At 46.0% G+C, this 14,608-nt stretch overlaps 1 protein-coding gene across 6 annotated transcripts in view; it reads left to right on the top strand.

Annotated features, from left to right (window-relative positions):
- BICRAL (BICRA like chromatin remodeling complex associated protein) overlaps window positions 1-9,839 on the top strand; it is a 28,223-nt gene extending 18,384 nt beyond the window's left edge. For 5 of the 6 annotated variants that reach the window (XM_062620913.1, XM_062620915.1, XM_062620911.1 and 2 more), the window contains 5 exons: window positions 66-127; window positions 257-402; window positions 557-651; window positions 2,128-2,230; window positions 3,024-5,319. In XM_062620913.1, coding sequence (XP_062476897.1) covers window positions 66-127; window positions 257-402; window positions 557-651; window positions 2,128-2,230; window positions 3,024-3,826 — 1,209 coding nt within the window. In that variant the 3' untranslated portion in view covers window positions 3,827-5,319. Of the gene's footprint in view, window positions 1-65; window positions 128-256; window positions 403-556; window positions 652-2,127; window positions 2,231-3,023; window positions 5,320-7,382; window positions 8,295-9,577 lie in introns of those variants that run through there. The other variant, XR_009965261.1, reaches the window with a different exon arrangement.
- Window positions 9,840-14,608: the final 4,769 nt, after the last annotated feature.

Genomic DNA, 14,608 nt, shown 5'->3' on the forward strand with positions numbered 1-14,608 from the left:
GTGCTGAAACTTAGGGTTTGCAAAGGAAGGGATGCATTGTAATTTGTCTTCTATTTTGAATTCAGGTGGACGGCCATTTGGTTGGACAGAAAAGGCCTGCTGCTAAGCAGTTAACTAAAGGAGCTTTGTAAGTCATCCTTCTTTAGTAATTTTATTGCAGATGGTTCCTCTAACCTTCATTTCTTGGTAGTTTTTGTCAATGTATAGACTTCTGTTAGAGTATGTGTTAATTGTGTATCATTGATTTTCCTTCTAGTATCCTCCAGCAGTTGCAGAAGGATCAGATGCATGCTGTGACACCAGATAAAAGCCAGTTCAGGTCATTAAACGATGCAGTTCAGAGACTCCTTTCATACCATGTGTTCCAGGGATCGCTGCCAACAGAGGAAGATTTGAGAAAAGGTAATTTTTTTTCCTCTAAAAATAGGTGCAAAGTTTGTGAGCAGTCTGTGGAAAGAATTATTTGTGTAAGTTGAAGGAATGAGAAAGGGCACATGTTGAACTTTGTGCAGGCTGCTGAAGAGCAGTGTTTGAAAGTACATTCTTGTCTTTCTAGTGGACAGTGAATTTGAAACCGTAGCTACACAGCTTCTGAAGAGGACACAGGCTATGCTGAACAAATACAGGCGTTTGCTGATAGAAGATGCGATGGTAAGTGGTGTAACCCGGGTACGTAGTGTTTACAGGGTGTGATTCAGTTTGTTAAAAAGGATACATCTAAAGGAAGGTGGAAGCTAGCATTACAATTCGTGGTGGTGTTACTATTTATCACCTTAGGAAGGTGATGAATATGCAGAAAGTTTTTAGATACACGTTTATATATAGCCAGTGTACTTGTTATTGCACCAGCAGTCTCAGTGGCCAAGCTGCATTTTTAAGTGTGTGAACACATCTTAAAATCAGTGAAATGGGTTGAGCTTGTATTTCACATGCTGCCCTAGGAAGGGTGCTGTTTATGTAAGTTCCATAGACATTGAAGTCACATAAACTTCTTGGTTGCTTACCCTTTCCTCTTGCACTTAACAGCTTCTGGTAGTCAGGCAGGTGATTTCTCTATACTTCTGTAGGTGACAGAGCCTGAAAGAATGTTGAAAATCATCTCCATTCAGGAGCCTGCAGCCATATTCTAATTGGACCTAAGCTGTATTACAATTTAGGCAGTCATTACTTCTGCTTAGAAGCTAGGTGGAGCCTACATTTTTCATAAGGAATGCATCTGGTTTAAAGCACTTTCACAGTCCCAGGCGTGAGGTAAAAACAAAACTGACAGAAGTTACTTTAAGAATATATTTTCAAGGCTCAGGAAATACCATTGTGGCTTTAGACATGTTAGTTTTCAAGCCTGGAACATTTTTAAATTAGGTTATAATAGACATTTAAATCACTGCATTTTAGAGACAAGAACATGTAATACAAGTGTTAGAATTTATGTCGGTTTGGAATCTGGCAGTGCCATTAAAAGATACCTGCCATTAAATACTTGCAAGTAGTTGCAGGTGTAAAGCAGGGGTGGAGGTTGAAATCTGTTCTTTTAGCATCTGGTATCTCGCATGGCAAATCCCATTCAGTCATTTTGAAGAGGTTCTGTGACGGTGTGTGCAGGTTTGGATCTAGTTGCCTGAGTTCATAGCCAGTGAACTTTCCTTTGCGATGGATGGGTTCGCCTGGTTTGAAGGCGAAATGCAACTCGGTACCTGCTAGTTAAAAGGATGGAAGAAAAAGTGCAGAGAAGAAACAAGGTGATAGGCTGGTCCTATTGCAAGATTTTCTCTGGTTTTCTCTCTAAAAGAGAAAGATAGTGTATGGTGTAAGGAACTGTGGTGCGCCGTGGTGAACGTTCTTGGTCCTGTGGAGGTACAGTTCTTAAAACTGGAACAATAATTCCCTGTTTTACAATCACTCAATGAATACAGTGTGCCGTGAAATGGGAACGGTCGTGTACGGCTGAGTTCCAGTAGTGGCTGGGGTCACAGTCAGGGTTGTTGAGGATGCTGTGGAATTGTGAACATTCTCCTCATCTCTTTAAGGGTAGAACGTTTCTTTTTCCCTGAAGAAGAAACTAAACTGTAAATGTTTTGATTTGGTACTGACATTCGAGTGACTGCGGATTTATCCCCTTCTCTGCAGCGGATAAATCCCTCTGCAGAAATGGTTATGATTGACAGGATGTTTAACCAGGAAGAAAGGGCATCTCTGACCCGGGATAAGCGTCTTGCACTTGTGGATCCTGGTAAGTAATGGTTCACTTCTGAACCATACAAAAGCAGCCCGAGTATGGGGTGCTTACAAACAGTTGTGGCCACAGTGAGGCACTGATTGCTAGGGATTCCAGTAGCTGAAATACTGCATAAGCAGTTGCAAGTGAAATTTTAAGAGCTCCCTAATTCAGTAGTTTAGAGACACTGTAAGGTTGAAGGAAGTTATTTGGGGAAAAAATGTATTTGGCCTGTTCAGCAGAGAAATATTCCTGAGTTTCTTTTGCCAATAGTTGTGACTCCTGCATGGCCTCGGTTCTAAGTAAGGAAGAAGCTGTGAGTTTGCTGGCAGGCAGAAAGAACACCCCTCTCTGAAGTGTGAATACTCTTGCTCACCTTAACACAGTGTTCCTTTTGGAATGGCGTGGCCACGCAAATGGCAGCATTTTTAACCAGACTGTTGTTGAACATGGCAGCTAGAAACGCATTATTTGTGTAAGATAACAGTTACTTAAACGTTCTGCGTATTCTGCATATTTTAAAAGCTATTCAGAGGATGGATTGAAGAAAGGATTAGTCTTCCAGATGCCATATTTGCATGTTTAGAATGCAGGGAAGTGCCCTTAGTCAGGTTTTACGTGCCTAGTGTGCCGATTAATTTGGTGATAGTGTCCCCTGGATGCAGCAGAACACTTAAGCATGTGTCCATCTCTTAAAGACGTGAATCTGTAGGTCCTGGGTGTTACTGGACTTTAATACTCAGAAGCTACACTGGAGTGCCTGTTACTTTGACGTATAAATAATCTAATGTTGCTGCTTGCTTTCCAGATGGTTACCAGGCTGATTTTTGTTGTTCCGCCAAACAATTTGATAAAGCAGCTGAAGAAGCACAGTCCAGTAAAAGTGACCATCAGCCTAGCAAAACATTAACTTCTCGAAGTCAGACTACCAAAACCCAAGCCAGAGAGCGACCAAAATCCAGCTCAGCAGAGTCCACAAATCACAGTAAACTTCCTCTAGTGCCTAACAGTGTTGTGACACCACAAGAAGGAGTAGCTTCTACTAAGAAATCGGAGAGCCTCGCTAAAGCTTTAAAGTTTGAGAAAGCGAATTGTTCTTCTGAGAGCCAGTACGTGGCCCTCTCTGAGGAGAAGCTGGCCGGGAAGGATCTTGCCAAGTCCACTGAGAATTCTTTGAGTTCTGAAGACTTGTCCAAAACCGTGTCCCGAGCCGGTCCTGGAACACACAACAAAGTAACAAGGAACACAGTTCAGTCTTTCTCAAAGGTAACGTGTAATAATTCCCTCCAAGACAAAACTCTGAGGAGCTCTCCAAAGAATGAGCTTTTACATCCTGATAACAGGAAAGGCTCTGGTGAACCCCAGCGAGACTTACTGCTCAGTAAGAGTTTAGAAACTACATTTAAAAACATCTTGGAACTTAAAAGAGGTGGGAGACAGCCACAGAACGAGGCGACAAGTAGTGGCTCAGTTGAATTAGAATTCCCCAGTTTTTCACCTATTGCTTCACAGGAAAACTGCCTGGAAAAATTTATTCCAGACCACAGTGAAGGTGTTGTAGAAACTGACTCTATTTTAGAAGCCGCTGTAAATAGTATCTTAGAGTGTTAGTAGTTCCAGTACCATGGACAAGTGATGTTTCTCTTAGCAGAAGCAAATGTGAATGACACCACAAGTACAGCCTGACGTGCATTTAAGGTTAACCTTTCTAAACTAGATTCTGTTTGGTGTTTGAGAGCAATACTCATTGTGGTTACAGTGAGAGATCCAAGTCAAGTTAATCCTTGGTAGAATGCAGTCTGTTAGGGCCTTACTATTTCAAGTATTATTATGCTAGTGCTTTTGGTAATCGTGCAGTACTGCAACATCAGAAGGTTGCAGGTCGTTCGGCCCTATGTACCATGGTAGTATACTGACAATCACAGTCATTTGAAAGGATGTATTTATTAAGGAAGTGTTTTTAAAAGGTGATGGAAGCAACAGTTCTCCCCTGCCCTTCTCTTCCACATGTCATCCAGTTTTTAGTTGTTCTGGGAAGCCCACTGTACCTCTCTTCAGAAGATTTGCTTTGTTGGTGAATCTGCGTTAAAGGATTCTTCAGCCGGAAGGGTATCATCAGTGTGTTTACAAGGCTTCAGAAGTTAAAGTGCTTTTCTATTGCTTTCTGAGCAGAAACTAGTACTTGGTATATTTGTGGTAGGTAACTTTAGTCTGTGGGATGGTATTATATGATCTTAGTCACAGTGGCATGATATGAAGTAATAAATGCTCGACTAAGGAAGGTAGAATGGAAGCCAGGCAATGGCGAAGTGTACAGGATGAGGCCATGCTAGAGCCATGAATTTATATATATAATACATATATATGTTAACTCTTGGGGAAAAGATTTTGCATTTTATAATTGGATGTAGTCAGCCTCGAGTCTTTCTGAAGTGGTATAACTGTTCTTTTTTTATTTGTTGTTTTTTTTTGTTTTAGACCAAGTGTCAAAAGCACTTTTCTTTGAGAACTGTTCTGGTATTTGTAGCTTCTGTTTGAAGAGGACATTAGCCTTACTCTGATTCAATTTGAAGGCCAGTGTTTTATTTTTCTGCTTCTTTTTTTTTGCTGTCAGAGAATGTTAAACCATCCACCGTAGCAGTCATCATGATCAAGAGCTGTACAGACCAAAGTCCATCAGCAATCCCAGTGTTGAAACATATCGCCGAGTGTGTAATGATTCACTCAGATTCATAGAGCCAAGGGAGACCATTGCGTGGTTTGGATTTGGCTTGCTGTCATGTTGTTAAGATAGAATCTTACTATTTTATTTATTTATTTTAATCTATGACTTTTTTTGCTGCCCGTGCTGCTTTTTCCTCGTTTACTTTGGTCACGAGCGCTTTTGCGCACTGACGCTCGTCACGTGCGTGTCATACGTGTGTCTGCTCAGGAGGATCTAGCTTTTGTGGTTTCTAAGGTATGCTCACGTTCTCCCCCCCGGACCGCCTCCACAGTTTCCTGGAAGAATTACCAGCCATTTGCCAGACTTGCTGATCACAACTTTCCTGTTAGCGAGGCTCATTGACAAGCTGGGGTTGTCAGTCAGATTGCCAGGAAAGAAAGAGAACAACAAGGTTTCGCTGTTGTGTGATTCAGTCCAGCTGAATAGCACGGGAGAAAGCAGGATTAGGTCCCTGTGACAGGAGAAGATGACAGTGCAACTCAGCTTTGAGCTGCACTCCACTGTCAGACCGCTGAAGGAAACCGCACCTCGAAAGCAATGTGAGAAGGAATTCGTTTGCCCTTCAACGTGAATGGAAATACTGGGTTTGTGTGTTACTGGTTGCCATTTAAAAAAGAAATGTGCCAATTTTTAAGTACCTGTTTTTAAACCCCAACATTCCCAAGTGTTGTATGACCTATTCAAGGTAAGAAAAAGCATTGCCAGTTTTCAATTGTTAGTTAGGTGTCCATAGAATAGGCTCTCGGGCGTTGAATTGTTTTCTTATTGGCAAAACTGACAATAGGAGTCTCACCTGTTGCCTTCTTAGTTTTAACAATACGCTCATGGCTGTGTATCCTGATGTGTGTTTTATGTGGTCGTTCTGGAAGCTGGACCGTTCTGAACGGTCTAGGACAGCGAACAGGAGGTTACACAGCTCCACGTGAGCTAGTTCCAGTTTTCTTTTACAGGGAAAAGGCAAAAAAGAGTCAAGTTGCACATGGATTTTGATCCACTTGCTTTTTGTGCCACCTCCAAATGGGTACATGGCGTTTCCAGCCTCTCGACAGCAAACACATAATTGAAGTCTCAGGCTGTGTGTCTTCTGTTGGATCTCATTTGGGGATAGGGGGCAATGTCAAATTCCAAGAAGGAATCATGGTTGATCTGGTCAGACACATTTCTCTGAACTACTTCTGAGAGGAACCCATTGAGCAAGATTCGTGTTAGATTTGTTAGTGTGCTGTTGTTCACTCCTTTGAATCCAGTTCTAAAGGAATTCCGGTACGTGGTGAAGCAGTAAATGAAAGAAGTGTATTTTTGTGGTGCTTTAAAAAAGAAAAATCCGACTTTATAAATCATATGGGCTCACGTCCAGCAAAGTCTTGTGAATGTGCATGACTTTCCAACATGTTTTCATTATTTTGCTGGATCCGCATTGTGATTTCCATGTTATTTAATACTGCCTAATAGTAAAAACAAATTTTCAACTGGCAATTAAGAAAACGATGTTCATTTTGAAGATTGGAGGATAATTTATCTGTTAGATTAGGGAGGCCTTACAGACTGACTTCACTTAAAGAGGATGTGTCACTTATTGTCAGTGTGGTATGGACTTTATTTGCTTAAATACCTTCATTTGTAAAGTATGTCTCACTTGAAATTGCTTTGTATACATTTTGTAAAAATATTTATAAAATGTTTTGTAAAAAAAGAAGTATAACAAATTGCAGTTTATTTTGTTATGTTGGATAAATACTGTTAAAAGACACAAGTCAGTAAATATATTGTTAATCCATGGATAGGAAATGTTTAGTTGGAGATTACAAATTGAAACAACCATTGCAATACAGCCAAAGATTTGGGAAAAACATGTCTACCTGTGGTTGTCTTGATTTAACCAAGTCGAATGTTTCCATGTCCAAACGAGGACTGTTCTCGGTCGAAGTCACACGGTTGCAAAACATTCTTCCTCTTGTGCTTTTTCTCATGCAGCCCTGTTATAAAATACTGGATAGGCCAACCTCTCGTACTCGTCATGAATCTCTCTGAACATACCCTCTCAGGGCTTGGTTCAGGTGGCATTGTAACTGCATCTGGTAACGCTGATCTCCACATTGCCAGTGGTCCTGCTCCTTTGCCGTTGGGAATCTTGCCACGGTGAGGTTGCTGTGACACGCTCTCCTCCTCTAGCGTGTTTCCACGAGGTGCGGGCATCGTTTTCCTGGTACCTCGGGGAGACGGAAGAGACGAGAGGGGTTGTGTTGGTCACCCGGCCACCTTATCCGTGCTGCAGCTTGCAGAGCTGTGCCACTTGTATTTGGTTATAGGCCCCTGCCTCTGCATATTGCCCGTTCCTTCCTTGTTTGGCTGTGAGAAGAGATGACAGTTGCTGGGGATGTAATGCTGCTTCCTGCTTCCGAGGGGTGATGAACCTTTTCTTGCTGTGATTGAATTTTTCAGAAAGCACGCAGAGGTTCTGCTGTAGCACAGCTCTTATACGTGGAACAGCAACGCTTTACTTTCGGAGGCTATGAGAATGAAGGATTGAAGTGCACTGCCTCTCCGCTGCGATTAGGGCCTGCAGTGTTCCAAGGTAGAAAACTTCATGGTTAGTATTTGTTATTTTGTCAGTGAGACAGAATAAACATGCCTTTTGAATACTTCCCACACGGATTCAGACAGTAACACAATAAAAGCAGTCCTGTATTACGTTGATCTCTGTGTGGGTTAGGATGGCTGAACAGCTTGGATTGGTTTTTCTCCTTCTCATATCCCTGTAGAATTACCAGGCAAACTTTCTGGGTTGGGAAACATTTGATGTTGGGTTTACCATGCACCTGCCTTCACTTCAGAATATCATTCCATTCCAAGAAAATGGTGTGTTGCTTTCAGTTGCCTTTCAGTAGCACTTTGATGGCTGGGATTGTTGGGTTTATGGCAACACTGAGGGCAGGATTGCTGAAGATGTGGGCATGCCTGTTAACGCATGGCTTATTTCAGAAAGTCAGAACCCACCCCTTCCATTTTGAGGAGTGGTCCAAAAGAAGTGCCAGAATAATTTTGGCACAAGGAGAGGTATTGTAAGGGGTTTGAAACCTTCGAGAAGTTTCCCTTTTCTTCAGGAATCGTTTTCTTTATAAGCCTTTGAATTTTTCCCTTGGAATTGTACACGCTTTTCCTTGGAATCCTCACAAGGATGCGTTTGTCAGCGTCAAGAATTGCAGGAGGCTCTCGTCGTGCCTTTGGGGGTCTGCTGTCACTTTGGCCAAGGAAAGTCACTGCAGAAAACGAGCATGGTATGTTGAAGGTCTGAAAGGCAGCACGCTCTGGGGCACATACAATCCACTGCACTCAGATTTCAGTGCAGGAGCAGTGGGTAGTCTGAACGGCTTGTTCGGAATGGATGGGTTGGTGTTTGTGCTCCTGGTCTTGCAACCAGTCATCCTACTGGAAACTGGAATAAAATCATCCATAATAATGTGTTGCAGCAAGCAGGGAGCTTCTTGTTACCTGTCACAACACATGATTATGGCTAATAATAATAATAAGCAAGCAGAAGCTTGCTGTACTAGGGAAGAAAAAGGTAAAAGGACACCACGTGGCCAGCAGAATCGGTGTTTCTGGTGTACAAGTAAAAGCCTCTGAAGTTGCCCTGTTGTGTGCTGAGCCTAAACCCCTGCTTCTCCCTGCTTTCTGGAGTGTAGTGCTCAGTCTTAGTCGCTGCTTTTGCTGTGCAGGGATTTGTTGAGGAATTTTTTCCAATTCTGTTTGTTTTCTTGGGAATCACAGAAGCATTATGGTCGGAAAAGACCCTTGAGATCACTGAGTCCAGCGGTTAAGCTGCAGAGTCAAATGAGGTGTTCTTACTTGAGGTAAATTATCTTAGGATCATAGAACAGTTTGGGTTAGAAAGGACCTTAAAGCTCACCCAGTTCCAACCCCCTGCCATGGGCAGGGACACCTCACACTAGAGGAGCCTGCTCCAAGCTCCTGTGTCCAACCTGGCCTTGAACACTGCCAGGGATGGGGCAGCCACAGCTTCTCTGGGCACCCTGTGCCAGCGCCTCAGCACCCTCACAGGGAAGAGCTTCTGCCTTAGATCCAACCTGAGCTTCCCCTGTTCCAGTCTGAACCCATCACCCCTTGTCCTGTCGCTGCAGTCCCTGATGAAGAGTCCCTCCCCAGCATCCTTGCAGCCCCCTTCAGACCCTGGAAGCTGCTCTGAGGTCTCCACGCAGCTTCTCTTCTCCAGGCTGAACAGCCCCAGTGTTCTCAGCCCGTCTTCGTACGGGAGGTGCTGCAGCCCCTGCTCATACTTGCTCCAGCAGCTCCATGTCCCAGCTATATTGAACACCGTAAGTTTTAGACCTCAGTGCTTTGAAGGGGCAGCAAGTTTAGTTACTCTGTGCTGATGGGTCTAGGCAGCTCTTAATGCTTCAGTTACCTTTTGTGTCAACACAGCTTTTCGTTACATAGCACAGTCCTACCAGAAGCCACATTTTCAACATTATCCCGAGCCCTTGGCTATGGGAGTTCCTCACTGTCACACACTTATTACACGTTTCATTCTGATTACTTTACCCTGATGGAGCTTCACTGTCTCTGCTCACCACTGAGGTAGAAGCAACATAGACCTAACTGATGTTCCTTTCCAGACACGTGGCACATAGGGCCTGTTCCCCACTCTGTTGAATGAGTGGGAAGATAATTTCAATTCAGGATGATGGTGGTAACACGTCTCTGTAAAAAATAGAGTTTAGAAAAGCATGAAACTGAATTGACGCAGTGCCCTTGGGTGGAAGGTGATGCAAGGACTCGGATTGGCCAGCAGTGACCATCTCGGCGCGTAGGTAAGGTAGCGTTACTGAGTTAATGGTGTTACCTGGGGTGGTGATGGAATAAAATGGTTTCATACAAGCAAGCTGCTGGTTTATTTTCCCCTCCAAACATTATAAACTGCTGACAATCCCTGCTCCGTTCTGAGAATTCAGAGCTTTACTCTCTTCTGAGCAGAGCACTTTGACACCAAGTGTTCCTACTGAGATGCGGAGCCAAGCGCAAGTCGTGGCGAGAAATACAATGTTAGGAAGTGGTACAGGGGCTGGAATTCTAAGTGAGGTGAAATAGTTGATGTTGGCACGAGGCTAAAGTCCTGTCTGGGTTCTTGTGATCAAGACTGAAGTGCAGCAGCTGGAATGTAGAAATTACCAGTGGTGAAGTTCAACTGGGGAAGTACAAGGCTGAAATCAGTCACGTAAGGTGCATCATTCCTGAGCTGGGATTCTCCTTGAGTTAAGCCTGAGGGCTTTTTGCAGCTACCAGATGGCACAGAAAGGACACCGGGACAAGGTGTTTGGTTGGTAAACCTGTAACTCCTACAGATGGAATCACACCTTAGGCTATGATTTTGGGGAGTGAATTCCAGCTGCTGATGTGTCAGGCAGCTCACAGGCTTTGAGAGAGCTGCATGCACCATGCACTTGTCTGCATAGAGACGACCTCAAAATCTGGCTTCAGTGATTATTGTTGGAAGTCAAGGGACTAACAGGTATTGAGATGCCTTTCTTACACAAAAGCATTGACAAAATACATGTGTAAGCGTCTGCTTTGTTCTCACTAGAGTGCTTTAACTGATGCAGACAAGAATGTTTCTGCACTACTACTGAATTTGATGATTATTTAAGCAAGTTCAGTTCCATTTGAAGGTGATCTCATCTCAGATTCGAACTTCCAAAGCCTCATTCCAAAACTCTGCCTTGGTTTTTACATCCCTGGATAGATGTTTCAGGCTCTTTTGTTTCAGCCGTGCTGTGGATGGTGTGTGCGTGTGTGCTGTGGATCCTGTGAGCAGCAGCACCAACGCTGCTGGGTACTGCTATGCTTCGTTTCACTGCTTGATTCTGCTGGGTGAGCCTGAGGGCTGACAAACGGCAAACAGAAGCAGCACACATGTGGTTAATATTAATGAGGTCCAACTGCTCAGCTTCACTGTGCTTTCCAGGTGAAATCAATCAGGTGTTTGGAAAGCCCCTATTAACAGGGGCAAATAAAAGCCTAGTCTGTGGTGCCTGAGGAAGGCTGGCTGTGGAATGCTCAGAACAGAGTGAGAAGCCATCGTGTATGGAGCAGGAAATGCAGATGAAGCTGAAGGAAACAAGGCTCCAGGCTCTGGAAGGTGTGAGCAGGCATGTGTGGGGTGGGTTTTGTGGGGACCTTTGAGATCTGAATGACTAAACTTGATTTTGAGGGCATGGGATGTATTTAAACACAGGGAGTTGCATGTATCCATTTCTCTATTAGATTCTTAAACATACTGTGTTTTTTTCCCCATTGCACCTCTATGAAAATAGATGATACTGGATGAAAAATGAATTTAGCCTAGTGTATGTTAGACTCGCATGTATATTTGTGTGCCTTACCGTTGCAAGGGTGGGCTCTGCACACGGTTTGAAAGCTGGATGTGAAGGCAGATACCTGAAGTGTGAGGTCTGGTTTTAAACTGAACAAGACCATGGCTAAAAATTGTGGGTGGAATCCAAAATACTGTGGAGTTGCTGAAGTGTTTTCGTGATGCTGAATGGGCATCACTGGCTGCATACTCCTTACTAAGAGGTAAGGAAGGTGTGGAAGCTGTCTGCTACTATGTTGGTGTTTTCCCTGAGATTATGTTTTCCCCATTGCTAGAGTAGGCTTGGAGTGTTCAGTGAAAACACACAGAACCTCCTGACACCTGCAGTAGTTAAGGAGGGCAATGTTGATTCTGTTGCAGCCAGTCTGAGAGTTACAGCTTGAGTTCCCAAGGAGGGGACTACCTGCCCTTTTTGAAGCCATGTTTGATTTGTCAAAGCTAAGAGGGGTTTAAAAGGGGGAGATCTGGGTCAGATCTAAGGCAGAAGCTCTGCCCTGTGAGGGTGCTGAGGTGCTGGCACAGGGTGCCTCTGTTGGGCAGCCTGCTGCGTGCTGCAGCTCGCACCTAACTCCAGGCAGGCATTCCCAAAGCGTTTGTGGCTGGAGCGAGTGCTCTTTGTTTTAACAGGCCTTGCCTGTTTTCACTGTTGAAAGTGTTTGATGTCCAGCCTCACCCAGAGCCTCTGTTATCTAGTCTGTTACCCACTCCTGCAGTAGCCGTCAGCTTCCCCTAGGGAACAGTCTGGGTGACTTCCTTCCGCTCGTGGTGCAAGCGATGCTGGCAACTGCTCTCCAAGCACAGATGGCAGGCTTGGCAATGCCCGGACATTCGAGCCTCTGCTTTTTGTGCGTTCAGTCTCTGGGATCAAAATGTATTCTTTATTTAGTGCCTTTGAGCTGTAATGGATCCAGCCGGAGAGCAATCTGCCGTCCAGCTGGTGAGGGAGGCACTTACCAGCCAGGCAGGCACCAGGTAAATCCAATCAGTGAGCTGCTGCTGCTGCTGCCTGGAGAGGTGGTAGTGAAATCCTTACCGAGCCCTGCTAATGGGAACAGTTCTGTGCAGCTGCACGTACGGGCTCTTGCAAAGCACCGTGTTCAAGACTGCACGCTCCCGTTCCCCCTTCTGCAAGCAGGGAGATTCCGACCTTCCAGGGTCAGGGTCCTTGCAGCCCTTGTTGGAGCCTGCCTTGCTTTGGGATGCAGGCTGCACTGAGCCTGGTTAGTGCAGAGAAGAGCAGCCCGAGAGGGGATCCCATCAATGCAGATCTCAAAGGCGGTGCCAGGAGGATGGTGTCAGAGTCTTTCCAGTGGTGCCCATCAACAGGACGAGGAGCAATGGCCATAAACTCAACAGGAGGAAGAGCTCCTTTACGTGAGGGTGGCAGAGCCCTGGCACAGGCTGCCCGGGGGGGTTGTGGAGTCTCCCTCTCTGGAGCCATCCCAGAGGGCCCTTCCAGCACTGATGCTGCTGGGGTGCAGGGTCTGCCCTCCCGTACCCTCAGACAGGGGAGTGGGGTTAGGGACAGCTTCCACTGGAGCAGCTTGCTCCAAGCCCCTGCCTCCAACCTGGCCTTGAACACTGCCAGGGATGGGGCAGCCACAGCTTCTCTGGGCCCTTCTTTTTCCTTCCTTCTCTTTGGAGAGAGCCCGCTCGCTCGCTCGCTGCTGTGGGTGCTGTGAGCACACAGCCACAATAGCTGCAAAGTGTGAATTTCTCCCAGCTGCCTTAATGGAGTGTTGATTTTAAAACCCAATTTCACTGCTGCTTGCCGTGCAATTAACACCCAGTTAATGCGTTTGCTTAGTTCAGCTGTGCGGTGCCGTGCTTAGTGTCAATAGGGACACTTCAATCACAACATCCCTTTCAGATACGTGGGTAGCCAAAGAACAAAGCCTGGGGCTATGGAAGCGGGAATAAGCCAAGAAAAGCCGGTAATCTTGTACTTCTGGGTACATTAATTGTAATGAAGTGCTAATTTCTGTTTTGCTGGGAAAAAAACAACCCATAGCAAAGAGAGTTGAGAGAGGGGTAACTGGGAAATGTTTCTGTGCGTTTACGAAGGTATAAAGTGAACGGGAACTGGACAAAACGGGGGTTGACACAGATGGTGCATCAGAGAGCGCCATGTAAACTTGAACTACAGGAGGGCAGCTAAGGAAGCAACGATAGTGGGGTCAAACCCCTTTTGTTTAGCGTATAACTGAATAGGAACAAACAGCACTTCCTGCCACGTGTGACGGCAATGCTGGTACAAGGGTTTGAAACCCGGGGTGCAGTGAGATGGAAAACCAAAGCCCAACGCCCTGCCCGAGGGCGCTTGTTAATGACGACGTGTAAAAGCTGTACCTTTCGAGCTACTTTAGGGACTGGCAAATCCTTCTTAAGCGGCTTCCCTGCATCTCCGGTGAATTTAGGGATGTTCTGTCCTAATGAAACCAATCGGGGCTTTTTCCCGCTTGGATCAGGAGGAGCAGGAGGCGATTTCCTGCCCTCCGGGCTGGGCACGGGGCATTCCCCTGCTCTTGGAACGCTTCCTGTGCTCGGCGGCTGCGCTTTGCGCATCACTTTCGTGGCTCTCCACGAGGTGGAGGAAGCGGCTTGCGTTCGCTCTGCGCCGCGCTCGGCTCCTGCTCCCGCCTCTGCTCGCCGCGTGTCTGCCCGCATGGGAGGAGGCTGCAGGACCAGGTACTGAAGGTTTCTCGCTGCCGGAGAAGTGAGAACGGGGTTTTCGGTGTCCCGGTTGCCCAGGGCTCAGCCGCTTTCGCCTAGGAGGAGCGCCATCCCGTCGCGAAGCATGCGGCGCGTGGCTGGGCCGCTGGAGACCCCCGGCTCTCTGTGCTGCGGGGAGTTCGCCCCTCGGGACCAGGTTCCCTGCAAACGCGGTGTTCCTTATGGATCACATACAAGTGGCACAAACAGAGGCTGGTGCCTGGAGCCGAGAGCGTGACTTGCACTGAGCTCCAGGCTCCCTGTTGGCTGGGGTGGGGTTTGGAAGGGCTTAACCTCGCGCCATCAGCCCCGAGCCTTTGTGTGTGCGCGCATCTTGTGTTTTCAGCCCTTGCAGCTAAAACCAAGCCCCGCGGTTTCCTTCCCGTGCCTTAAAACCCGGCCATCCGGTTGAGTTTGGGCGTTTTGCCTGCATGGAAGGTGCCACAGCCCGAAGTGTTGGGTGGTTTCAGCGTTCAGTTCAACTGCTTCCTGCTGGAGAGGAAAGAGGTTGCTCTTACTGCTCGTGTGCACATGGCAGAACCCTGCTCCTGTTCTTATGGTCGCC

This window comes from Pezoporus occidentalis, unplaced genomic scaffold, assembly GCF_034315485.1.
Source record: "Pezoporus occidentalis ecotype Australia unplaced genomic scaffold, CSIRO_AGI_Poc_V1 ctg225, whole genome shotgun sequence".
NCBI lineage: Eukaryota > Metazoa > Chordata > Aves > Psittaciformes > Psittacidae > Pezoporus > Pezoporus occidentalis.